The sequence below is a fragment of the Chionomys nivalis genome, chromosome 15 (assembly GCF_950005125.1).
Source record: "Chionomys nivalis chromosome 15, mChiNiv1.1, whole genome shotgun sequence".
Classification (NCBI taxonomy): Eukaryota; Metazoa; Chordata; class Mammalia; order Rodentia; family Cricetidae; genus Chionomys; species Chionomys nivalis.
This window is the reverse complement of record NC_080100.1, coordinates 29,662,873-29,690,653: the sequence shown is the minus strand read 5'-3', so window position 1 is coordinate 29,690,653 and position 27,781 is coordinate 29,662,873. Positions and strand designations below refer to the sequence as shown.

At 36.8% G+C, this 27,781-nt stretch overlaps 1 protein-coding gene across 1 annotated transcript in view; it reads left to right on the top strand.

The window, feature by feature from the left end:
* Positions 1-27,781, top strand: part of Hcn1 (hyperpolarization activated cyclic nucleotide gated potassium channel 1) — a 333,308-nt gene that overhangs the window by 29,856 nt on the left and 275,671 nt on the right. Inside the window, exon 2 of the mRNA XM_057789987.1 lies at positions 18,154-18,577. Coding sequence (XP_057645970.1) covers positions 18,154-18,577 — 424 coding nt within the window. The remainder of the gene's footprint in view (positions 1-18,153; positions 18,578-27,781) is intronic.

Sequence of the window (27,781 nt, the reverse complement as noted above, 5' to 3'; positions counted from 1 at the left end):
CCACACACCCTCGATGTTTGTTAAGGACCTGGAAACATATGCTCCTGCTAGAATCGTTTTCTTCCTTGAGACACCCCCTTTCTGCTCTGCAATTGCTAGTGGGTGAAAATCTAAAAGCAGTTCAAGTATGAAACAATATCTTCTTCAATTGCTGCTTTAGATGAAATACTAACCCACAAACTTCATAGAAACGGTATCCCTTTGTCCCTGTAAATTTCTAAACTGAAACGCTTAATCTTTAATATCATAATCTTTTGTTAAAAGTCACGTGTTGATTTTGGTGCAGGTTGAGATATAAGGACCCAGTGTCATTCTTCTCCGTGTAGGCATCTAATTTTCCCAACACCATTTGTTGTAGAGGGTGTCTTTTCTCCAGTGATTGAGTGTTTTGACATTTTTGTTAAAAAATCAGCTATCTCTAGCTACATGACTTTCTGTTTAGATATTCTATTCTGTTCCATTTATCTACATACTTCTGCTCCATTTTACTTCATTTTGGTGCAGTGGCTCTCAATTATAACTTGAAATAATGTGTAACAATATCTTAATTTTACTTTTTTTCCCTTCAAAATTTCATTGACACTCAGACCTCTCCTGCTTTGCAAAATCAACACATGGTCAAACTGCCTTCTGGATACTTTGTTTATGACCATAGGTTGATGCTGCTAGTAGCCCTGTTTGGAGACGCTTCCCTTTGTAAGCAGGTGGTAGTAAATGCAGAGACTTATTTTTTTTTTTTTTAGGTTTAGTTTTGTTATTTTTAGTAAGATATTTTTAATACAATCTTTTCTTGTTTTACATATCTGTTCCCATTACCACTCTCTCCCCTCCTCCTGCCCCACTCTTCCCCAGAATCCAACCCACTCCTTTTACTCCTCAGAAAGAGTAAGGCGTCCTTTGGGGGAATCAACAAAGTCTCTAACAGATCACTTCCAGACAAGAGAACTAAGCCTGGCTCTCTTATATTTAGGTTAAACAATGTATCCCTCCAAAGAGAACAAACTCTAAGAAGCCTATTCAAGTACTAGGGATAAATTCAGGTCCCACTGCCAGTGGTCCCACAGACCGCCCAAACCTCGCACATTCAGTTGGCCTAATTTTGTTCTATTACTTTTCCTCACTGTTAAGGCCAGAGTCAGTGAGCTCTCACTAGCTCAGGTCAGATATTCCTATGGATATCATCATCACAGTCTTGACCCTCTGCTTATATTATCGTTCCTCCACCTCCTGAAATGGTCTCTGGTAGTTCGGCCCAGTGCGTAGCTGTGGATCTCTGAATCTGCTTCCAGAAGTTGCTGGATGAAAGTGTTTTAATAATTTGTTAAAATCTCCTTATTTTTTAACTACTGAAAACTATTTCATTGCATTTAAATGTCTCATATTCTTTGTCATCTATTCAATGGTGAGATACATCACTCGAGAAAGGTCGATTCGAATTCTTTTATTCATCTTTCTGGTGAGATATATTTAAGCTGTACAATTGGTTGAGTTTTTTATCTACTATCAAATAATTATCATTTGTATGGTATGCCAATATTTTCTCCATTTTATTAGTTCTTTTGTTCTAATAATGGTTTTCTTTATTATGCAAAATAATGTCAATACACCATCATTAAATTCATCTTTATTACTTGGTTTCCTGTGCTTTTGTAGTGAACAGTATTATCAAATTATAAATTGGACCAATATAATGGAAACCTTCTCCCAGGATTTCTCTTTGTGTTTACTCTTCAGATTTATCCTTTATAAATTATTTCAAATTAAGTTTAGTTTCCTTATTATTTGAGATAAATTTACTTAGTTAATTAATTAGCTAATTATTTTGAGTATACCTTTTTAATTACAACTTGCTAAGATGACACCTTTGTCATCACCTAATCATGGAAAGAAACTCTGTAAAGACATTACTAACCAAATGGAACAGAATTTTGTTTTCTGTTTCATTAGTTGACATTATGGTTTTAGGCTATTTTTATAGAGTTGTGGTGTCTAAGTGATAATCATTGATAAAATTAAGGTAACCAATCTCTCTAATGTGGGGATATCAGATTTATATTTTTATTTATACTTTATTAGCACTTCCTTTGTACATTTATGGATTCCCATGTAGGCTATTGACAAGAATTACATAATCTTGAACTTCTGTCTCTTCTAAAAGCATGAAAAATTTTAATTTTTAATAGTTTTTCATTTGTCCATTTTCATCATGAAAATATAGCCATGTGTGTCCCCTTCTCACTATCTTGTTTTTCCCTTATTTTATTTTCGCTCTACAAGATTTCCTATGAATAGAGTGAACAATTACAGGCAGGTTAGTTTTGGGTGTTTTACTTTGTTCATTCAGCCACAATTTGTATTTTCATGGCACAATTTACATTCACACTAATTTTGTACACATTTCTATATTTTTGTTGTTGTTGTTACTTGTTCTCTGGGTGTGTCGCAAAACTCTTGGTTCTTTGCTTCTGTCTCACACCTCAGTTTCCTTCTCTTTAACTTAAATAATTTTTTTTTTTACTGGTACAAAAGCCCTTCTTTAATAGCACCATGGAGGCTTAAATACCCAGCAATGGTCAACAGGTGAAAATCCTATCCTCTGATCTTCTAGGCAAGGCACAGCTTTTAGTAACTTCAATTAGAAGGCTCTCGACAGGGAAGAGCATCTGAAGGCCAGGACTCCAATTGGTCCCAACACTTAACTAGAAGAAAATATGTTTAAAGTATACTTTCGATAAAGAACTATTTCTAAAATATACAGAAAGCTAATAGCCAGCATTCCAAATTAATATCACCTATGGAAATATTGGCAGGTATTTCACTAGAGAAATGGTGCGGGATTACTAACCATGTGACAACTCATTCATTGTCATTAAACACGATCACCTGTATAATTACAAATAAACTAAGTGATTATCATCAAATCCTTAAGAGAGTTGATATTTTAAAATATATGTTAGTAGTAGTAGTAGTATTTGGTAGCAATCACTAATAAAAACAAATTTCCTGTTGAATTTGAAGTAGATGATAATCTGGATATTAATCATACAAGGAACTAATAACAAGAACTCTAAATAAATGCTATTGGCATATGCAAAACTCAGGGATTTTACATACATACATACATACATACATACATACATACATACATGCATGCATACCCACACACGTGGGTATGCATGTATGTATGTATACAAGTTTTTTGAAATAATTTCTCTGAATAACTTTGGTGCCTGTCCTGAAACTAGCTCTTTTTGACCAGACTCGCCTTAAACTCAAAGAGATCCACCTGCCTCTGCCTCCCAAGTTCTAGGATTAAAGGCCTGCACCACCACCACCTGTCTATTTCTCTTAAGATAGTAAACAGTGCCGGGTGTGGTACCACATGTGTTTAATCCCAGGGATGGGGGGGGGTGCGAGGCAGACCGATCTTTATGAGTTCTAGGCCAGCCTGGTTCTAGGACAGAGTTAGTTCCAGGACAACCAGAAACCCTTGTCTTGAAAAAACAAATAGAGAATAAACAGTGTCATAATAAACCAAAAAGTTATGTTTGTTTTTTTTTTTTTTTTTTTGGTGTGTGTGTTTCTGAATCTTTAATACCAGTTACCTGATCACAAGTTTGAGGACAGCCTGGACAATATGACAAAATACCAGTCTCAAACAAAAACAAAAATGAAACAAACATCAACAAAAAGTCTCTGAGTTTCTGAAGTTGCCACAGAAAATTTTATCAACATCTTTGTAACAGTCAACTTGTCTTTCCAACTTGGCGGTGAGATTTAGTGAAAGCCATGCCTCTTACTTTTCATTGTTGTTCATTATAGTGTTTTTACAGTACAGTTTATTGGGAGAACCATTGGCTTGGTGCATATAAAGTATGCAAGGTGATGACTTTTAGCTTGCACATCCACTTGTGATACTCAAACAATATAATGAAGATGAAAATATCCGTAAGTCCCCAAAGTTTCCTAGTAGCCCATTGTAATCAACATTATATACCAAATGGTGCTTTTCATTTCAAATTCTTTTTTTAGTTAATTAATTAATTTTTTACTGAAAAAATTTCCGCCTTCTCCCCGCCTCCCATCTCCCTCCCCCTCCTCCCACTCCTCTCCCCCTCCCCCCACTCCTCTCCTCCTCTCCCCATTTCTCTCCCTCTCCCCCCACTCCATTCCCCCTCCCTCTCGATTCTGAAGAGCAGTCCGGATTCCCTGCCCTGTGGGAAGTCCAAGGTCCTCCCCCCTCCATCCAGGTCCAGGAAGGTGAGCATTCAAACAGGTTAGGCTCCCACAAAGCCAGTTCATGCAGTAGGATCGAAACCCAGTACCATTGCCCTTGGCTTCTAATCAGCCCTCATTGTCCGCCATGTTCTGAGAGTCCGGTTTTATCCCAGGCTTATTCAGTCCTGGTCCAGCTGGCCATGGTGAGCTCCCAATAGATCAGCCCCACTGTCTCAGTGGGTGGGTGCACCCCTCGTGGTCCTGACTTCCTTGCTCATGTTCTCCCTCCTTCTGCTGCTCATTTGGACTTTGGGAGCTCAGTCCGGTGCTTCAATGTGGGTCTCTGTCTCCATCTCCATCCATCGCCAGATGAAGGTTCATATCCAGGCAGATGACTATATGTTTTTCTTTGGTTTCACCTTCTTATTTAGCTTCTCTAGAGTCACAAATTATAGGCTTAATGTTCTTTATTTATGGCTAGAAACCAATTATGAGTGAGTACATCCCATGTTCATCTTTTTGGATCTGGGTTACCTCACTCAAGATAGTGTTTTCTATTTCCATCCATTAATGCAGAGACTTATAACTGGTCAAAGTGATATAGATAAATGACCCTTGGGTGGTCAGTGCTAAGCAGAATTTTGCAATAACTCATTCTAAGCCTTAGGGGTCATCTCGAAGAAGGCAGAGAAACTTGAAAGAGTAAGAGAATCGAGGGGTTTGTGGTGAAACCATCTTGTGTCTCATTCTCCCAGTGTCCCAAGCCTGCCCCAGGAGGTCTTGTTGTCCTGTGTTTGTGGTGTTGCTGGTCCAAACGTTCTGATTACATATCAGAACATGTAGGTGTGGCATCTGTCTTAGTATCCTATCACTGTGATGGGGCACCATGTCCACAAAAACTCTTTTATAAAGGAAAGCATTTATTTGGGGTTTGCTTATAGCTTCAGATTTTTAGATCATTGTCCTCATGGTGGGTAGCATAGTGATAAACAGACAGACATGAAAGCTTATAGAGTTCTCCATCCAGATCCAAAGGCTGCAGATTAAGGACATGAGAGAGACCCTGGGTCTGGTCTGGGTTTTTGAAACTTCCAAGCCTATCTCCAATGGTACATTTCCTCTAGTTAGGCCACTCACACTCCAACAAGATCATACCTCCTAATAGTGCCATTCCTTGATGACCAAACATTCAAATATATGAGCCTGTAAGGTCATTCTTCTTCAAACCCCCACAGAATCCATTCTTTCTTTCTTGGAAACCCTGATCATTTTTCTGCTATTCCTTACAAATACTTGACCACCTTCCTTTTGTGTGTGTGTCCCAGAACTTTCCTTTGCATAGACTCATAGATCTTACAGGGTTTTGAAAGATTAGTCATTTGCTCTCTTTTTCTAGATCAAGTATCTTACTCTACATCATCAACACAAAGCTCTTTTTGCAAAAATTTTCTAGATATTTTAATATATATGGGCTATTTTCAGTTGTTGTTTTATATATATTTTGACATTCAGTACACACTTCACTATTTGAGAATTTTCTATATAAATATATGTTTTCATCCATCTATGCCCAATACCCTCTCTTTAACAGTTACTTTTTCACTTCCTCTGATAATACACCACCATTTACACAATGAAGTACTACATAGCAGAGAAAAATAATAACATCTTGAAATTTGCAGGCAAATGAAGGGAGATAGAAAACATCATATTGAGCGAGGTAACCAAAATCCAGAAAGACAATTATCACATGTACTCATTCATAAGTGGTTTTTAAACATAAAGCAAGGAACACCAGCCTACAAATCACAATCCCAGAGAACCTAGACAACAATGAGAACCCTAAGAGAGACATACATGGGTCTAATCTACATGGAAAGTAGCAAAAAACAAGATCTCCTGAGTAAATTGGGAGGATGGGGACCATGGAAGAAGGTTTAAGGGGAGGGGAGAGGAAGGGAGGGGAGCAGAGAAAAATGTATAGCTTAATAAAATCAATTTAAAACAAAACCACCATGGCAAGACATCATATAGAGGGATATGGTTCCAGAGGTTTATGATGGTGGATTAAAGACATGGTGGCCAGCTACAAGCTGAGGGTTCACCATTAGAACCACAAATACAAACCAGAAGGAGGGTTCTAAAAATGATGTAATGAATCTTTAAACTCTCAAAGCCTGTTTCTAGTAGTAACATGTTTCTTCTATCAAGGGCGCACTTCCCAAGCCTCAACAAACAGTCGTCCAAACTGGGGAGAGCAACCAAATGTACAGTACCACAGACAGCACCACTTTAAACCACTGGACACCCATTCAACTGTAATAGTCCCCACATTTTTCCCTCACAACTTCATAAATGTCCCTTTAATAACTTACTTTATCTTTTTAGTACTGCCTATATGTAAGTAGATGTAGTCTCCGGGACCACATTCCTGATGAAAACCTTATTCTCTTTTTCTCCAGCAGCCGTCATTGCCAATAGCTCCTCAGCTATATGTGGAAATTCATTGGTCCCCTCCCTATCTATGCAGGAATTTCTGCTTACTTGATCATGTGTGTGTTATACAGCCCCAGTTACTGTGATTTTACCTATGCAACATCCTCCCATAAGCGGCGAATTCTGTTTCCGTGCAGACATCTACCACTTTCAGTTCTTGCTGTCTTTCTGCCACCTCTTTTCTGGTTATCACTGAGGCTTAAAACTTATGGGTATCCCAGTTAGAACTAAGAGTGCCACCTTCTCTTATTCTCTGCATGCTGACCAGTTGTGAGTCTCTGTTTTATTCATCACCTATTGCACACAGGTGGTTTTCTGATGAGCGATGGAAGATGCACTAATCTAATGGTTAACTAGAAGAAGTTGAGGATCAACTTAATACTATGCCCATTTCTTTTGCAGAACAATAGTACTGGGTTCTCACTTAGGGCCTATAAAGTATCACTAATAGTGTTCTGACCCAGTTAACAGTATTAGGTATAAGTTATATCTTTTGGGGTTGGTTTTAAATATAATTAGAAAGTATTTGGTTACTTCTAAAACATTTATGCCACTATTGCACCAGTGGCCATATCTTGCTATGTCAGGCACTATTGTTATTAAGAGTTAACAGCTGGGTAGGCTGTTACAAAGGGCTTTTGGTCAATATAAGGGTACTGGGAACAAATCCTGGGTGTTCTACAAAAGCAACAAGGATGGTTACTTGCTGAGCCATCTTATAACCCTGACATAAGGGTTTTAAAAATATGTAAATAGCAAGAAACACATGTGGCATTGTTTCTGATTATCAGCAACAGAAAATAAGTGATAAATTGCCTATTAGCAAAGCTATGGAAGGATTATGGAAGCTATGGGAGAATCATTCTGATGTTAAAACTGTCAACTAAAATTCATTTTTGCTATGTATTTAAAGTTTAACCATCTTTTATATTTATTTCCAAAATTTAACAGTGGTTAGATGAAAGCATACAAACAGCCAACTGTGGTTGGTAGTCATTCAGCCCAGTTTTAAAGTCAAAAGCATCCTTGCTATCTTTATCACTGGACTACATCATCAGTAAGGTAACCTAACATCGTGTCTCTGGTACATTCTTATAAACTTATAAAAGTACTCCAATTACTGCCATTCCTAGTGGAGCGAATAGCACTAGGACACATTTTTTCTTGAGATGTCATGACAGATGACAGTATATTTCCATGTCTTAGAGCAATGAAGTGTGAAGACTCACAAGCAGAGCTTCTATTAGGAGGCACACACACACACACACACACACACACACACACACACACATATATATAAAACTAGCTCTCCTTCTGATGGTAGCTATCAATTACCAATGGCTCCTTGGTTAGAGCTGGGACATTGTGCCTACTCACCCCATGCTCTCATTTTGCTTAGACTGAGCTTCTGCAGGTTTCGTGCATGCTGTATTACCACTGTGAATCCATATGTGAAACAGTCATCTTGATTCTGGGAAGCACTGTTTGTTCTAATTGTCTTTTCATCTGATATGGTCACACATCTTAGAGTATATAGTAAATATAGTTATTAGTATCATTTTTTTAATGAGGACATAGAGTTGGGTTGGTATAAAGGGGATGGATTTGGAAGGAGTTAGGGGATGGTTGAGTATAATTAAAATACAGCGTATGAAATTTTCAAATAATTAATAAAAAATCTCAAGTGAAAAATAAACAAAAAACACTCAATGCTCAATAAAAGCAGTTAGGCACCAAGGAGTACTTTTAGATGGGGCTTTTTGAAGGGTTCTAAATTTAAGCATGAGGAGTGATTTCATTAACTATTTCTACTCCCTCAAACTTCATAAATTAAAGATTTTTTTCTTTTTATGACAAATTTGCATGTCATCATGAAGATGGAGTACTGCAGAATAGACAGACTTACTGGACAAAGAGCTTCCCCCACTCTGTCATTTGATTGAAATAGTAACCTTGTGAATAACGACATGACTAATAACTAGGAATAAACAGACGCCCGCACTCATGAGACTGACTTTTAGTTACAGTCTTCATTTGAATTGAGTTTGAATATCTTCTTTTTGTTAGCCAAAGACACTGAATTAGAAGCTTAAATATACTCATCATAATTCTAGCACTCAAAGATCAATTTTAAGAGACTTCAATACTTTCCAATCGATCATAAAAGAAATTGATCATAAATGTTAAACAAATGTTTATTGTGATGTAATAAGCCATTTCTAGAGCAGATGTAATTGATTTGCAATCTGAATATTGGAAATTCAGAATTTGCTAAGCAATTTAAGAGAAGATTGATATTTGATTGGCTTAAAACTATTTTAAGACACTATTTATTAATGTTTTATTGTTATTTATCTAATTATCATGTACCTCATTTTATGATAACTTATGCACTGTTTAATAAATTTTTCTCAAAGTTGGCAACTGAAAGTTATATAGTAGTTTGAGACAGGCAGGAAAACAAACTAGCTGGCATAGAAATGGGATGAGGAACAATTAGGAGCTTGAATGAAAATAGACAGTTTAAGTGAAATCTTCAAATAATCAATTTTAGTTTTAGGGAATAGCACCTCGGATGACAGTTGTTGAATGATGTCAATGAGAAGGCATCTGAATAGCACAGCCTTCCTAAAATCCAGCTGAGAGTTAAGCATACAGGAAATAAATGTTATGATGCAGAATTGGTATATATTTCAGAGGATATTGAGTAGCTACATTTCATTTGTAAGCAATAGGAGCATCTCTTGTATACAAAGCCAGGTAGAAATGAGAAAACTAGTCAGCAGATGTTGATAAATCAAGACCTTCACCAAGGATGAAGGTGACAGACCTAAATGAAAAGCTGAATTTGACAAGGATTACACCAGGAAGTCAAAACAGATCATGGCAGATGATCAAATACCAAGCTCAGCAGAGAGGATTGGGGGCACATTCTTTCTTTTTTTTTTTTTTTTTGGTTTTTCGAGACAGGGTTTCTCTGTGGTTTTGGAGCCTGTCCTGGAACTAACTCTTATAGACCAGGCTGGTCTCGAACTCACAGAGATCCGCCTGCCTCTGCCTCCCGAGTGCTGGGATTAAAGGCGTGCGCCACCATCGCCCGGCTTTGGGGGCACATTCTTGAATTTGATATGTAATAGCTACAAAACCACTGTCCTATAATGAGAAAAAAATTTAAAAATCACGTCAGTTATTTTGAAGTGGGCTGGGGACATATTTGTATACTACACACGGTTCTGAGTTTTATTGCTATTACTGGTGAAAATAAAAAAAAAACAAAGCCATAAATTTATATCTTTAGATTGATGAAGCAAAAGAAAACAATGCAAAAAGGGAAGAACCTTGGGTGGGGTGGAGGCATCTTGTGTCTGATGCTAACATAAATGGCCAAAGAAGTGGAGCCAGTTAAGGACTGGGGAAAATGATTCTGCTAACACAGAAAAATGAGTGAGAATCTATTACAATGTTGAAACTAGAGACTTGTGAGAATTTTAAGGAAGAAGAGCAGAAGTGGAAGATTTGAAGCAGTAGAGAACCCACGTAAGAGTGTATGGAACACTGTCAAGCCCCTGGCACTGGCGGATAGCAGGCTCACACAAGGAAAAATGCCACTACGAGAAAAGGATGAAACCAATTGTCTTTTTCCTAATTAGCACAGATTTTATACTGCCATAGGATTTGAACCTCTGTCTCACCAGCTTGTTCTAATAATTCAGACACACTTTCATCTAAAACAGCTCATCATTCACTCTTCTGGTTCTTAGTTGTTAAACGGTTAGTTTACTGGAAAACAATGAAATATATTTAAATATTTTCTAAATTAGTTTTATTCTAAATTCAAGCTAAATTTTTCCTCAAATATTTTTTTTTTCATTTAAGAGAGTTAAGCTGGGTATGATGGTTGATGCTTATACTTCCATCAAGGAGTTCAAGACCATACTCCAATACATAATGACTTTCAAGCTAATGTGGCCCATATAAGGCATTATCTCAAAAACATCGAATAACCAATAACAACAAAATAGATCCCGAGAAGAACAAACAAATACAAAATGAAGAAAGAAAGAAATCACAAAAGGAGAAAAGAAAGGAAGGAATGAATGAAGGAAGGAAGGAAAGAAAGAAGGAAGAAAGATAGGCATAAGGGCAATATGTTTCTGCTTCAAATCGCTTGGGAGTTGTTTGTGCACACCTTTGCTGATGTCTTTCTTTCTACTGCTCATAGACTATAAATTCATAATAAATTCCCTGTGAGATGTTAAAGCATCAGATAAAACAAACAAACAGACAAATGAGAACAATAACAGACGACAAAAACAGACCCAACTGAGGAACCTCTTTTGTGACACTAAAAGCGAGCATTTTATCTCAGTAGCAATATTCCCATTGGTGACAGGGAGATCTGAGAACAGATCACATCTGTACTCAGGTGTTGGCTTGGAAGGTACTAAGAGGAGACGCACTAAGGATCTTATGAAGAGGACCCCAACTTTCAAAATGACAGTATCTTATATTCCTGAAGAGATATATCACATCATATGGCAATTAATTGGACTTTTGGAAATTGAACGGTTCTAAATAAAAATTAAATCATCATTGTGAAGACTTAACGTAGTTATGAAAGGAAATTCAGCTATAAAATCCCTCTTTGCGTATTTATGAAAGTGATTTGATGCAAATGAATGCACAGTTTGTGACTGATATCTCAAATATAATCTAATTGTTATTTTGAAGACTTTTTTTTTCTAAATTAAATGATCCAAACATTTACAGCATCTAGTGATGTTTATTCATCCCCCGAAGCAGGATTACTTGCGAAACAACTGACAGTTCCCAGAAGTATCACACTGTGGCTCTGAATGTGTAAAAGCGGTACCTAATACACAAGAAGTTATCAAAAGAATTCTACTTGTTTGCTTCTTTAAGGAGTGATTCTCAAGTGGGAGTTGATAGGCTAGAATTATTGCATCATTTAAATTCAACTATGTAGAGATGAAATGGGTACCGTTGTCAGAAGTTAAACCTTTTTGTTCTCCTTTCAAAGTAACACATATGTACTTCATCGCGTGGAAAGGAGATGAGAACCATTCATTCGACATTTAGGAATGCCTTTGTAAAGACAAGCACTGTTAATAGCAAACTATGGTAATAACAAATCAATCGAAGGACTTGGATTCCAGATGCCTGTCATTAGTTTATATCAACCAGAGAGGAAGCCATAAGGACCAGGAGTCCTCAAGGGTAGTGAAGAATTCTTTTTCTTCTTTTTTTTTTTTGGTTTTTCAAGACAGGGTTTCTCTGTGGTTTTGGAGCCTGTCCTGGAACTAGCTCTTGTAGACCAGGCTGGTCTCAAACTCACAGAGATCCGCCTGCCTCTGCCTCCTGAGTGCTGGGATTAAAGGCGTGCACCACCACCGCCCGGCTGTAGTGAAGAATTCTTAGAGTGGAAAGGAGGATTGAATTTTATTTACTTGCTGTAAGCCTTGGAGGGAGTATATGTGGGTAGAAACGATGAGCATGGCTGAATTTGAAATTTTTCTTAATATTATAAACTAATCTATACAATATAGTATTACTTATAACTAGCTATTGGAAAAGTAGACTCTACAGGGAAAGAAATTATCTAGTAATCTATTATCTATAAATCTAGTATCTATAAATTATCTAGTAATTTGACAGTGTTGCCATTATTAATGAGGACTGCATCAACTGAAATAGAATAACATTACTTTCAGAATTATCTGATTTACTTTTATTGGTTTTGTTCATTTCCGGTACTAGGTAAAACTACTGTCTATATTATTTCTCTGCTCCAATTGCAATGCTGCTGTTGTCCACTGAGTGCCCTGCCTTTGCTGATACTGCACTACCATTTTTGTTATTCATAACTTTATCCATTTCCTTGAGCTGAAGATTTACTCCACACAAGGAGGGAGCAGTGACACATCCTAGCCACCACGCGTGACGAGATGGAATCCTACTGAGGTTAACAGAGAGATTATAGAGTAGAAAAGGACTCTCAGAAATACTCACTCTATTAGAGTCTCAGTCCTCTCTTTCTCCCATGTAGCAGGCTCCGGACTCTACATTCTGCATATATCATTATATAGAATCCTTCAGAACAACCCTGAGGGCCAAAGAAAAAAACTAGAATCCAGGCAGTTAAATATCTTGCCCTAAATCATATATCTAGTAGAATTAGAATCTGAGCTCTGTTTCAAAGGAAAAATGGAACCTTTTATAAATTATCTCTGGGGCACAGTAGGCAGAAGAGGCTGGAGAAGAAGGGGCTGTGGTACCAAGTGCCTTGACAACCTTCAGCTGTTTCAACTTGCTTGAGAGAGTCATTGATGGTTTTGACATGAAATTGCAGTTTGGATAAATTGCTTCGGCATGGCTCCAGAGACATGTTCTAGAATGGCTAGAAAATTCATTGATAAATTCTAAGCAAGTGATCGCATTTCTGAAACAATGGAGATAAGGATAGAAACAGAAAGAATGTTGGAAAGGAGTAACAAGGAATTTAGAGAAAGTAAAGCCTAAGCTCCCAAGAAAAATGGGCAGAGCAAAGTGTTAAAAACTCATAGGCAGGTGGAGAAGAGAGTCTCAAGAGGCCAGTTCTGAAGAACCCAGACATTACTACTGAAAATGGCATGTTTTACCACAGTGTGAAAGCGTGTCTGCATTTTCTAGGACTACATATAGAATGAAACCAGGTTAAGTAAAACTTGCATTAGTTTTATTTATGACTTTCTATACTGTATTTATGACTATAAAATAAAATAGAGTCAATAATAGTTTTCAGGGAAATTGCAAGGGTTCATGGCCCTTGATATTAATACTGAGATAGATACAATAGCTTCAGCAATGCTGGTGAAAGGTTACGGGATGATGACGGAAGTTATCACTATAATCATGAAAGGATGACAGCTCCTTTCATGTCTATTGACTAGAAGGAATGAAATATTAGGCTTCCTTTTTTTGAAAAGAAATCTATCTCAATGACATAAGCAAGCCTATGCCTGTATTTCTCAGTTTAGTCCAGACTGATGCCCGCAAAGCTGGATTTCTTTTGGTAAGTAAGGAAGAGTAGTCAGATAGTGACTGGAAGGTACTGTGGACCATGGATCCTTGGCTTCTTTCTATTGTGATCTCTGTATACAATTCATTTAGTCTTTTTCATCCATTAAATCCTGTATATTTAGTACTATAGCAACCTATATTTTGTAGGTAAGAAAATTTAAAATTAGAGTATTTACATACTTAGCATCACCAAATTAAACAGCTGGTAGGATTTTTTTTTCTGGTAGAAATCTTTGAATGAAGACACCTGCAATGCTAATTGTAAGAGGAAATGAATGAATAAAACATTTTTCTTCTAGACTTAAAATTGAAAATGAAAATAATTATTATTTATTATGTATGACTGTTATAATATAGTTATGATTTTTATGTAATTATTTCAATTGTTAAAACATCAAAATATCTATTAGTGATGATTACGTAAGATGCTTTTATGTTAGGATCAATTAGCTGGGGTGCCCGATTGAATATGGGATTGGTTACTAATACAGTTTTAAAGTTTCTGCTTCTCAAAAGTCCGTATAGTGGTAAGTCCTCCCACATCAATAATTAACTTAAAAATGCTTCACAGGCATGCCTACGTGCTATTATGATGGAGTGATTTTTTTTTCCAGTTAATGTTCCCCCTTCCCTGATGACTCAAGCCACGTTGATTAAAACTATTAGCGTAATTGATTCCTCATGGACTTGACTCACCAACAGAATACTATTAAACTATAACTTTTTCTTGTTTTTGCTACCAAGATCTCATAAAAATATCACAATATAAGATGTAAATTTAAATGCCATGTTAAATGCTTTCTTACTCCATGAAGGAGGAGTCAAAACACAGTTACCACCAAGTCACTGAAAAACCAATACCCATCAGTGCAAATCAAGTCCTATAGCTTAGAGTGTGGTGTTTTGAAATCACAATCTTCTGTGCTCAGAGGGGCTTGGGAAACTCCATCCTTTCCCCTCCACCACACACAGTCCACAGAGCTTGTCTTGTAGCCTCAAGCTAATTCTGCTGCACACCAGCCACTGAGCCTTGTGGTCATACCACAGCCCTGGAATCTCCACAGTCTTGGGGTCTCCACTGCAGCTGAGGTTTCACCTATAGCATATCCTGGTTCCTTTTCAAGGACTTCAAACTTGCCCTATGATGGGAAAGCTAGTTTCTTTCCATTATCCCTCCAATGTTCCAGTTTTCATGCCATCAAATGTAAGCAATTAGAGACTCCTTTTTCTTTTTGCTTTTTTTAAAATTTGATTTTTATTGAGCTCTACATTTTTCTCTGCTCCCCTTCCCCCCCCCCCCCCCCGAGACTCTTACACATTACCAAGTTTAGCTTCCATCCCGAAGTTTAGCTTTAGCTGCCCTGGGTCATAGCTGTGTGCTGACTCTGAGGAAATACCCTCCAGAAGGTTTCACTCAAAGATACTGGTCTCTTGTCAATCACAGCTGAGTTTTCAGCCCCAGATAATCAGTATCTACTTTTCAAGTAAAGCGACATTTACTTACGTGGCTCTGGTTTATTGTTAATTGCACCTAATTCTTCAGCTCTAGCTGACCAGAATGACAGAGTCTTAATTCAACATATCACATGAATAGCCCTGATAGTCCTTGAGGGTTTCTCTAACTTCTTTCTGACACTTCACAATCCAGGCTTCCATTATCAGCCTTTCTCCCTACACTCCTATCTTTCAAACTCCCACTGAATAGCACGTTTAGCTATGAGCAATCAACAGTTTTCCAGCCTAAAGCTTCCAACACTTCCATAATCCTTCCAAAACCCACATGGTCGAGTCTGTCACAATAGTCCATTCTTTGATACCAATTTCTGTTTTAATTTCTACTGCTGGGGTAAAACACTGTCCAAAACCAGCATAGAGGAGGAAACGGTTATTTCATTTTACAGTTTACAGTCCATCATGAAGCAGAGTCAAAGCCAGGACCTCTTGTCAGGAACTGAAGCATGCCTTGCTTAGCTTCCTTTTGTATTCAACCCAGGATTAACTATCCCAGGTCTGAACCCCCCACAATGGGCATGACCCTTCCTTATCAATCATTAATCAAAAAATCGCCTACATACTTGTGTACAGGCCAGTCTGATGGAGGCATTTTCTCAATTGAGGTTTTCTCTTTCTAGATGCTGCTAGCTTGTGTCCAAGGAAACTAACCAGTTCAAATACAAAACAAACATCCTGGTTGACCGAAACTCCTGCCAACCATAAAGTTTTATGTTATGAACGCAACAGAATTGCCATTGGAGAACACCTACCACTGGAATATTGTGTCTTGTTTCCAGAGACTGTAGTAAGGTTATATAGTTGTGTGACCGGACTCATGGTTTTTTCTTTTGGAAGTTTAGGTATACTTTACAAGTATAAGTAATGAGCTGATTGTAGTGTTAGTGGTCTAAGAGAACCTTCATGAAAATAACATTATAGTCAATTCTCATTAAGTTGGGAACACTAGAAATAAAGCTCCTATTTTTCTTCCATTTTTTTTCTGTATTTTATTTTACATACCAACCACAGTTTCCTTCCCTCCTCACATCCTGTTCCCTCCCCATACCTTTCTTCTACCCCTACCATCATCTCTTCCCCCATCTCTATTCAGATGAAGTAAGTCATCCCTTTGGATTCAGCAAAGCATGGCATAAAGTTGAGGCGGTACCAAACTCCTCCCCACTGCATCGAGGCTGAACAAAACATCCCACTATAGTGAAGGGGTTCCGAAGAGTCAGCTCATATAATTCTGGTCCCACTGCTAGGGACCCCACAAAAGACCAAGCTACACAACTGTCACCCAGATGCAGAGGGTCCATGCTGGATTCCAAGCTGTCCATCCAGAAACCATGAGCTCACACAAGCTCAGTTCAGCTATTCCTGTGGGCTACCCCCCTCATGATCTTGACCCCCCCCCCCCTGCTCATGTAATTGCTTCTCCCTCTTTTCACGGACTCTTGGAGCTCTGCCTAGTGTTGGGCTGTGAGTCTGCTTCATTTCCTCCAATTTTAAGGTTAATTGGTATATTAGTTGCTTTTCCTGTTGCTGTGAAAAAAAATATGACACGATTTCAGGAAAAAGGCTTTATTTTGGCTCACAGTTTGAGAGTGGTTTCTAAACAGGTAAAGAAGTTTTGGTGGCAGGAACTTCAGGCTGCTGGTCAAATTATGTCTGTATTCAGAAAGCATAGGACAATAAATTCTTAGTCCTGCTTTTTATCTTTTTCATTCAGTTCAAAGTCTAGTCCGGGAACTGGTCGCAGTGGGATTGTCTTTCCACCTTAATTAACCTAATATAGACATTACCTCAACTCCTGTCTAGAGTCTAAGCTTACCTAGGTAACTCCTCAGTCTACCATGTGATTCCAAGTTCCATTTACCCACTGAGACTCAATGTCACAGCTGTGGTAGAAATTCTTCAAAATACAGGCAATATTACCATGCAAGTTCAAAACTGTCTGGAATTCAAACGTTCTCTTAGAAGATAGTATAATACATTTCCAATGAAGTGACATAACACTGAAATTTAAACTTAGTTCTTGCTTCAAAAGTAGATACTAATTATTTTCAACTTAAGCGCTAAGTTAGTCTTCTTTTCTTTGGAGCTGAGACAAACCTAAACACTGGTATACTTCAAAACTGCAATAAAGGTTAGAAACTATAAAAAATTTGTATTCTTAGAAATTAATTATTATCAGGCCGAGTGGTGGTGGTACATGCCTTTAATCCCAGCACTCGGGAAGCAGAGGCGGGCGGATCTTTGTGAGTTCGAGACCAGCCTGGTCTACAAGAGCTAATTCCGGGACAGGCACCAAAGCTACAGAGAAGCTTTGTATCAAAAAAAAAAAAAAAAAAAAAAAAAAAAAAAAAAAAAAAAAAAAAGAAAGAAAGAAATTAATTATTATCAACAAAATTCTTATAAAACTCAACTTGTTACTGTTTAATCTTTCCTAGGATTGCTAAATTGACATACAAAGTGTTTCAAAATGTCTCTAAACATGGTAGCAATGACAAGGTTTAAAGGGTAGAACATGTATTCTTGATTTACTTATGATTTTGAAAATGGTTTCTATCTTTATTTGGCATTAATTATATAGATGACTCATTTTCAGCTCTTTATTAGATTTTTTTTGCATTTTATTACATAATGAATTATATTAACTTTTAGAATACTAATCATAAAGTCCTGCCTTAGTATACATTAGTTTTTCTCAGAATTAACATTCAGCCATTTAGAAAAATAATATTTCAAAAACAGTTGTTGGTCTCATAAATTTTGTTGTATATTTTTAATAATTCTTTTTTGGCAGGAAAATGACTGATTACTTTCTACATACTAAAATGTGATTTTTCTTATTCTTTGTAGGTTTTATTGGGATTTAATAATGCTGATAATGATGGTTGGAAATTTGGTCATCATACCAGTTGGAATCACATTCTTTACAGAACAAACAACCACACCATGGATTATTTTCAATGTGGCATCCGACACCGTTTTCCTATTGGACCTAATCATGAATTTTAGGACTGGGACTGTCAATGAAGACAGCTCTGAAATCATCCTGGACCCTAAAGTCATCAAGATGAATTATTTAAAAAGCTGGTTTGTGGTTGACTTCATCTCATCAATCCCAGTGGATTATATCTTTCTTATTGTAGAGAAAGGAATGGACTCGGAAGTTTACAAGACGGCCAGAGCCCTTCGCATTGTGAGATTTACAAAAATTCTCAGTCTCTTGCGTTTATTACGCCTCTCAAGGTTAATTAGATACATACATCAGTGGGAAGAGGTAAGTCATATGTTTTCTTTCTTTAAGCCATTGTATCATGATTTTCATGATGATTATTTGAATGTATATTTTCTATGTTTCTATTGCATGGTATTTAAGAACAAATAAATCCCAGACTTCTCTTTTCTGGTATTTAGTGATATTTGGATCGCTGAAAGATTTGAATCAACTCAAAGTAATTATAAACCATTCTACCATTAAAATTTATTTTCAGCAAATACACTTTACCTGGCGTATTGTTATCCTAGGCAGTACAATTTTTCCCATGCCTTGAAAGATTCTTTTCATTTAATTAGGGTGCATCAAATTTCATCTTTGACAAAGATGCATAGGGTATGATTAGTGATCTAATTTATCATGTATGGAATTTATGATGGAGCAAACTGCATTGTTTCCTTGGCTATCTCTCAATTCTATAAATTCAGATATGAGTTTAGCATACTCAACCTGCTCATTGTTTTTTGTTGCCTAGAGTTTTCCCCAATTTGCTCATCATTTTCCCCAATTAGTCCATTTCATAATAGTGAAAAAAAATAACCCACCATACCTAGGAAGGAAATTAGTATGTAGAGAATACAAAGAAATAAACGCAGTGAATCTAGCCAATTAGGCCTCTTTGCCGCTGAATAGGGCTTCTGCTGTTCTTAGACAGTGGGTGGGATGGTGAAAGAGCCCTGCCAACTGCAGTTTCCAAAGGTCTGAGTTAAATATACCACCATCAAGCAATAGCTACCTCTTTCCACAGCTAGTATACTCACCATTTTTGGCTTTTTCCTTCATAAGCATACCTCTTTATATTAATTGTAAACTGGATTTGATTGTCTGAATAAGAACGAGAGCTCAAAAGCTCTCCAGAGTACCACAAGGAACTCTGGAATAAAAGCCGTACATGACTCTAAGTTGTTGTTTTGCTCCTACACAAATGCCTTTTGGTATTTAAAAAGAGAAATTCTGGTTTTAAAGAAGTCATAAAATGCAAGTTTTATTTATTTTCTGGGCAGCTGTAGCAATGTTTTTTCTGCACGCTTGTTTGTCAATGACATTTTGGTTCACAGGATTTCAGGAAATGACACATAATAAGAAGACAGTGCATGGCACACTGGTGAAAGCCACACAATGGATCATCCTTAAAATATGGAGCTGAAATACAGTTAGCATCAAATGAAGCATATTTGAGGAACTGGATTCACTTGTAATATTTCTATGTATAGTACACACATCTAAACAGAAATTAATGTTCAGTTCTTAAAGCTTTTTTTGCAAATAAATTAAAAATATCAAATCAAGATAATTCTTGATAATAACCAGTATTTATTAATGAGAAGCAGTTTCTGATTCTTTGTACAAATTAGCTCCCTGAACCTTTCCTACCACCCAGCAAAATAGATTCTATTGTTGTTATCATTTTCAGATGAGGACAAGGAAACGCTCTCAGGCTCCTTGCCGGAATGAAGAGGCTGTTAAGGCTTGGAGCTGCGACTCTTATTATGGCAATCTGGCTCCAGAGTCATACTCTCAACCTGAAAAAGTGTGCAGGTCTCACTGAAGCTTGCATTCTTTTCTTTATAAACATAATATTATCCCACCATTTTATAGATTGTTTATGGAACTATACAGAGCTTTTTTTACATGAGAATGTGGCCATTGTACCTTTATAAGACTAAACATCTACCCTTAAAGCAAGGACACAAAAATACATTGACCTATAGTCTCAGATAGAACTCCCCAGTCAATTAAAAATACAGTAGGCAGTGTGACTATTTTGTAATGGCTTTCAGCTTTAACCCAGTTATCCCAGAGAATGGCAGCAGGATGAACAGATGGCATTCTACCAGATAAAACGACAGAGCATGTGGCCAGAGAGGATACTCCCTAACACCAACGTTTTCTGTTCCTGGCAATGGTCACAGGCACCTAGATCTGTGCAGAATGACAGGATTTAAAGGTGCCCGCAATGTCATTCAGAAACATCAACCATCTGATCTCATTGTTGAGAAATGCAATTTAATACACACTCAGTGAGATTTGCTAACCACACGCATTTGGGAGACAGTTGTGAGTTGGCAAGATCTTTCTTATAAATAAATGACCTTGGTAATAAATGAGTCAGAAGCTCATTTAGCTGAAGAATGTTTTTATATGATATACCCACACAATAAATATCTTGAATGTTTAATGTCTGATAGCAATACTCTTACTAAAGACGAAGAAATGGAATCACACTCACTCCATAATTTCATGTAAAGTCATTTATTCCACCTACACAATTCAAACTTGTAGTCACAAAAAAAAAAAAAAAAAAAAAGCTTGAATGGGTCCATGTCTCTACCTGACTTTTATAAATGTCACCAGGATGTGTTTACAAGTAGAAACACAACAGGTTAATCATCAGAAGTAGCTGTATGAGCTTTTAGATTAAGACTGCAGAGGAAGATGTGAGTTCACCCACATGGCTTTGAATTCTGAGTGTTTTAGTACCAGGCTGGCTAATGCTAAATTCAGCAAGTTTGCGGAAGTCACGTGTGAAGTCTGGAGGCTGCCGCTGTTCTAAATGAGTCGTTTGCAAGGCAAGCAGCTGCCTGCTATAGGGAACTGTGCTCATCTTTGGTGGGGCATTCTTTTCCACCCCCAGCCTGGATTAGTTCAACTAAAATACAACAAGACGCTCTGAAGCCGGATAAATTAGAGAAATACTATGAATGAGATGCAGGAAGTGTAGCATTTACCCTCAGTGGTTCATCAGTGCTACAGGTGAGCATGTAGGAGGAAACAGTTGGTCAGGAAGATCAATTTATCAATGCCCTGGGGTTAAAGTATCAAGGGGTATTTACTTCTTAAGTCAGTTGTAAAATCAAAGACTTAGAGTGAAAAAACTGAGCTTTTTCACACTAGGTTGAAATTTTATATACTGTCAATGACATGGAAATCTGACAATTTATAAAAATTAGGCTAGAAATTTTGTTTTTCCTTAGAAAAATTTTGAGCAAAGGGCTTTCTCACTCTTGTGCTATGGGTTTTATAAGTCATTCTCCTAACCATTGATATTGCGTTTCCTGTGCTATGCCAGAGTTCCTTGTGTGATCTCTGTTTTATACTCTATCACACGGGAAAAAATTCGGTGTGACCCTCCAAAAAGACACATATGGTGAGGAAATCCTTGAAAATTAAATGGAACATTATTAACAATTTGTGATGATCACAAACCACTAAAGAGATAAAGACCAGATTAAAAGCTCAGCAAAAGGGGGATTATTCACTGCACAAAAGCGAAGGGCTCTCAAAACCTCAAGTGCCCTGCTGCTGACCTCAGTCTTTTGTACAAGGGGATGATCCCTGGGCCATTCTAAAGCCTTATAAAATATCATTTGAAAGCATAAAAATCACTTTGTATATGGTTACTTTGGAGTGTTGCTACAATCCCAGAGTTACATTGGAAACCGAGTCAGGAGAAAGACCAAGAGTTCCAGGCAGTCTGAGCAATATAGTTAGATTCCAACATAAAAATAACAGAACGTAGAATAACATTTGAAGACAATAATTTCCTTTTGTAGGGGTTATCTGTTGTAGGTTTCCGTATTTCAACTAAACTAAACATTCATTCATGGATCATGTAAAATTGTAGTGCAATACCAGAACTTTCTGGTATAGAGTACATTTTTTTTTGAGTTCTCATTTCCTATTTCCTCAACTTCTTTTGTGTGGATTTTAGGCATGTTACAATCAAGTAAATGCACTCTTTGGCAGAAAGGAAGGCTTGCAACTCTGAATATGTTAGGCATGGCAGTTGCAGATAGAAAACTTTTTTGCTGTTGTTGGCATGTTATGTGCTTTTCTACTAATATATAATAGATTGTGATATTGGATTAAAAAGAGATTTGTTTACAGTTTGTGAACAGTCACACAGTGTTGTTAAGGAGACAGACCTATAGGCAACTTAGACACGATTTTTCTTCCAGTTTTTTGTTAATTTTAGCATGCTATTTGCTTCAAATTAAAACTTAAATCTTGGTGTTTATTATCTAGCAATTAAAGACTTTAATATATTTTAAGAACTTTGGTTTTTAGAAAAGACGTAGATTTTTAAGTCTTGTCACAAGCAAATAATGTGTTTGCTGAAACCTGCCTACTACTAGAACATAGAGAGGATCCTAGACAGTCTCACTCATACCTATCGCATCCAATCTGTATTTCTTTCATGTGCCTTCAAGGCTCTCTGGCACACGACACTCATTGCAGCATTGCCACTTCTTCTTTGCACCAACATTTGCTTGTTTTTGTTTTACTATAACTGAAAATAGTGATTATCCCCAATGCAATAAGGTTTCATGTGTATATCACCTCAGTCTTTTTTTTCCCATTTGTCTGTTCTTTAAAAATGGATTCAAAGCCATTTTCACAATATATTCTATCTAGATGCACCCAGTTGTAATTGCTAGTATTATTATTATTCTGATATGTTCTACTGGCTCCTGATATTTCAGTTCATGATATTATATGTGCTATCCTTGCCTTTTCTAGACATGAACATTTAATTGGAGTAGTATATGTCCTTTTTGCCCTTGCCTCTCCTTGGGTACTAGGATAGGACCTCAAAACACAACATAAGAGCATGCTAAGAAAGATATCTGGAGTGAAAAAAAATAAGAGCATGCTATCTGTTACATGATAATTTAGGTACTAACCTGTTGGAGGGAGGCCACTTACTTGTTGGTTCCCGACTGTTCAGCCCCAAAATAATCACACAGAAACTGTATTAATTAAATCACTTCTTGGCTCATTAGCTCTAGCTTCTTATTGGCTAACTCTTACATATTAATTTAGCCTATTTTTATTAATCTGTGTATTGCCATGTGCCTGTTGCTTACTGGCTAAGGTTCTTTCTGGCTCTAGCGGGGCTACATGGCTTCTCCCTGACTCTACCTCCTTTCTCCCAGCATTCGGTTTAGTTTTCCCTGCCTACCTAAGTTCTGCCCTATCAACAGGCCAAGGCAGTTTCTTTATTTACCAATGGTATTCACAGAATACAGAGGGGGATCCCACATCATTAAATCCCTTGAATGTATGAAGAACATTCATATTTTATTGCTGAAACATTTTAACGTCATGTTTGCTTATAGATGTGTAATCTATTAAAACACAAAGCAGATGCAGCTTTGTAGGAAAGGCAGACATGTGAGTAGATAATTGACCTTAAGGAAGATGTGGAAAATCGTTTTTAGTGTATACAAAGAAGCTTTGAACTGTGTTTGAACATGGATTCTAAGCTGTACTAGTGGGCTCATGGAGTGTAGCCTTATAATGAAGACACAATTCATAAACTGCCTAGCATAGAGACTGTGCATCTCCAGAAACAGCTTCAAAGCATAGACTGGAATTCCTGTTAATACTGAACCAAGTAAGGTGTCATCAAGAGAGTTTAGGCAGGAAACTTAGATCTTATTAGTTTGACAGATTTCGGGAGATTGGAGGCTGCTTAAGAGTGAGTCAGTGCTAACAGTAAAGGGAAAACTTTATTCCTGATTTGTAATGCCATGTGTGCAGTTATGTCAAGCAGGATTCAGTTTTGAATAGCTAATGGGCCTATATTAGCCATGTATTGTTATCCTTAAAATATGTGCAGCAATGAATATATTATGATAAGTCTAAGAAGTAAATTTTAGTGTTTTATTATTAAGTGTCCATTGTGTTTATGATTTTTGTTTTTAGGATTTAGGTATAGAATGAATTCTTTGACACAAAATTAGTGTATTTGGTTGTTTATACCAAACGGCCTTTGTTTTCCATTCAATCTAGAGTAAGTCATATAAAAGTGACTTATTATGCCTATGTATAATAGCAGCATGCTTTGGTTTAAATAATGTGAATCTTGTGAAAATTCTGTAAAATATTTTAATTTGATTCATGTCTATAATGTCCATAAATATAAGATTCACAGTTCCATTGCTCTCTAGCTAGTATATCTTCTAACAGTGGCGTTTTTACATGTGTGTGGAAGTCTCCATTCTCTGCAGCAAGTCTTTATTCTGCTAAAGACCACTAGGTGTCCCCTATCAGTTATTTTACTTGAGGGTTCTAGATTCTAAAATAATAAACTATTTCTTGTGAAAATACTCATTTACACTATTGGAATCACTGAACTGAATGGTTGATACAGTTATAGAAAAATTAATTACTTGAGTATTCAGTCATGAAAAACTTCACTTGAGGTTAAGAAAAGAGCATTAAGTTACTTTATAAAGCAATTTATTTTTATTTTGAGGGAACTGATTTTAGTATCATATTGTATGTTTTAAATGTGATTTTAATAGATGTACTAAAATTCTAAATTAAGATTTTTATGCATGTTATTTTGGAGACCATGCTAGATCAAGATGGCTGCTAGATGAACAAGGCAAGTGTTTATTTTCATATCTATGTGCTTGAATTAACACACCTTATTTTGTGAATAGTCTTTGGTAAATAACCAGCAGATTTGTACAATATAAGTGGTTTCCACATAGAAGAAACAATTTCTTTAAATTAAATATTTTATTTGTATGGGTGTTTTGCCTGCGTGTATGTTGTGTGCTTGATTTCTTCTGAGGCTAGAAGAAGACAGAGGGTTCCTGAGACTGGAGCTACAATTGTGCTCTGCCATGTGGGTTCTGGGAATTGAACCAAGACTCTCTTGAAGAGAAGTCAGTGCTCTCAACTGCTGAGCCATCTTTTTAGCCTCAGAAAACTGCAATTCATGTAAGAATATAACATCAAATTTGAAATTCTCTGACTTCTTAGTTTATTATTAATACATTCAACTTTTTTAGCATTGTAAAATTGGCCCAGTGCTATTTTGCATATTTTTCTGTACTCCCATGATTAGACATTGGTAATTATTATATAAATCATATTCAAACTTTCAAAATTGTGCTATGGACACATATCTGAGTGTTATCTCCATGAAGACATCCCATGCCCTCAAGCTAAAGTGTTCATTTTTCCTTACTGCCTCCTCCTTCTCCTTTGTTTTCTGTTAATGTTAGGAGCCTAAGAGAGATCATAGTTTCCTTTTCTTTCAGTCTCCATAGCCAACAATCAAGTCTGTATATTCTACTCGATTGTGCTTTCAATTTTGCCAACTCCTTGATCTTAGCAACGTCCTATTACAAGTCAAATCAGTTATTTTTTCATTTGGATTTCTGGAATAGACTCATAACTCTATTATACATCTCTGCCTTGTTTGTCCTTCAATCGACTCAAAAGCACTACTTTTCAGAATAAATATTATATAATGCATCTACTGGAAATATTTCTACAACTTTTCATGACCTTTGAGTTAAGACATAATATTGAAGAACTTTTGAAATCCATTCTGGCCAAATTCAATTCAGTCATGGATATTATGCATATTAATCCTCAATCACAATGAACTTGAACTTCTTTAGGTGTTCAGAGAAGTGATTTTACATCCTTTGAATATATTATTCATTTTATCTTACTTCAACTTTGTTTTGTCAATCTCAGCTAATTTATCATTTAATTTTATTTGAAGATTTTATACATATCATTTTCATATAATTTTTATTACTTTTTATTTTTTAAAATAAAACATACTCTTTTTTCATTATACATACCAATCTAAGTTCTCACTCCTTTCCCTCCTCCCATTCCCTCCACTTACCCCTGCAATCCCACCCTCCATTCATTTCATAGAGAGGGTAAGGCACATTGTTTGGGGAAGGTCCAAGGCCCTCCCTACCATATCTAGGCTAAGCAAGGTATCCATCCAAAGGGAATAGGTTCCCAAAAAGCAGTAGGGATAAATCCTGGTGCCACTGCCAGTGGCCCGTCAGTCTGCCCCAGCCATGCAACTGTTAACCACATTCAGAGGAACTAGTTTGGACCTATGCTTGTTCCTTCCAAGTACAGCTGGAATTGGTGAGCTCCCACTTGCTCACCAATTAGGCAAACTGTTTCAGTGGATGTCCCCATCATGGTATTGACTCTTTGCTCATATTCTCATTCCTCCCACTCTTCAACTGGACTTTGGGAGCTCAGTCCAGTGTTCCAATGTGGTTCTTTGCCTCTGTTTCCATCAGTTGCTGGATGAAGGTTCTCTGGTAATAGTTAAAATATTCATCAGTATGACTACAGGGCACCTTCTCCTCTATTGTTTAGGTTCTTAGCTGGGGTCATCTTTGTGGACTCCTGGGAATTTCTCTTTGGAGCCAGGTTTCTTGCTCGCCCCATAATGGCTGCCTCAATCAAGATATCTCTTTCCTTGCTCTCGTCTCTGTCCTTCCTCCATCTTGACTATCTAATTCCCTCAAGTTCACTTTGCCCTTCCCCTTCACCTTTTCTCCTTCTACCCCCACTCTGATTTCTCTTCAGATCATATAAATATTTTGCCGTTTTATATAATTTTTATCTCTCCCTCTTCCCTTACATTTTTGCCATGTTCATCCACATTCTTTCAATTGTATGGCCTTTCCTTTTAAATTATTGTTATACAAAGACATATAGCAGAGATCACTATAGAAATACATAAATCTTTAATGTTTAATGAACAACTGATCATGATGGGTGCTCACCCCAGTGATACATCTGTAAATCAAAACCTATACCTAAGGCTCAGTGAACACTGAGTAAGATTGGCCCAAACAGTTGAAAGAACACAAGACCAAAAATCTTTTTTTTTGCAAGACAATTTCTTCCATCTATATATAGAGAAGTCACAACCATGAAATATCAGCATTATTTTCCTTAATTGTCTCATTTTAATGTGAACATCACTTTCCTGAGGTAGAATTAACTAATCTCTCAGAGTTGGTCTCATCTATGATGAATTTAAACAAGTCCTTGTGATTTTGCTTTATTATACTCATCCATTTTCTAACCTTTCAAGCTATAATTTTCCAGCTATCTATTATAACTCGAGAAAGTTGAATCATGGCTTTGCTCTATCTTCAGATCCTGGAATAAGCATCAGAAATAACAGTGCACAAAATCCTGCTTAATGAATTCTATTGTAACCTGATGAGAACTTCAGTTCTCTTCCACTGGAAAGGCGACTATGTAGACACTGAGAACAATAGAGTCTTGTATCCAGTACTAGAAGAATTGATGTGTATAGGTAACAAAAGGGATATTGTTTAGAAGAGTGAGGTAAATGGCTCCAAGATAATTAATGGTAAATGTAGCCACTCTCAAACTTATAATAGTCTTTCC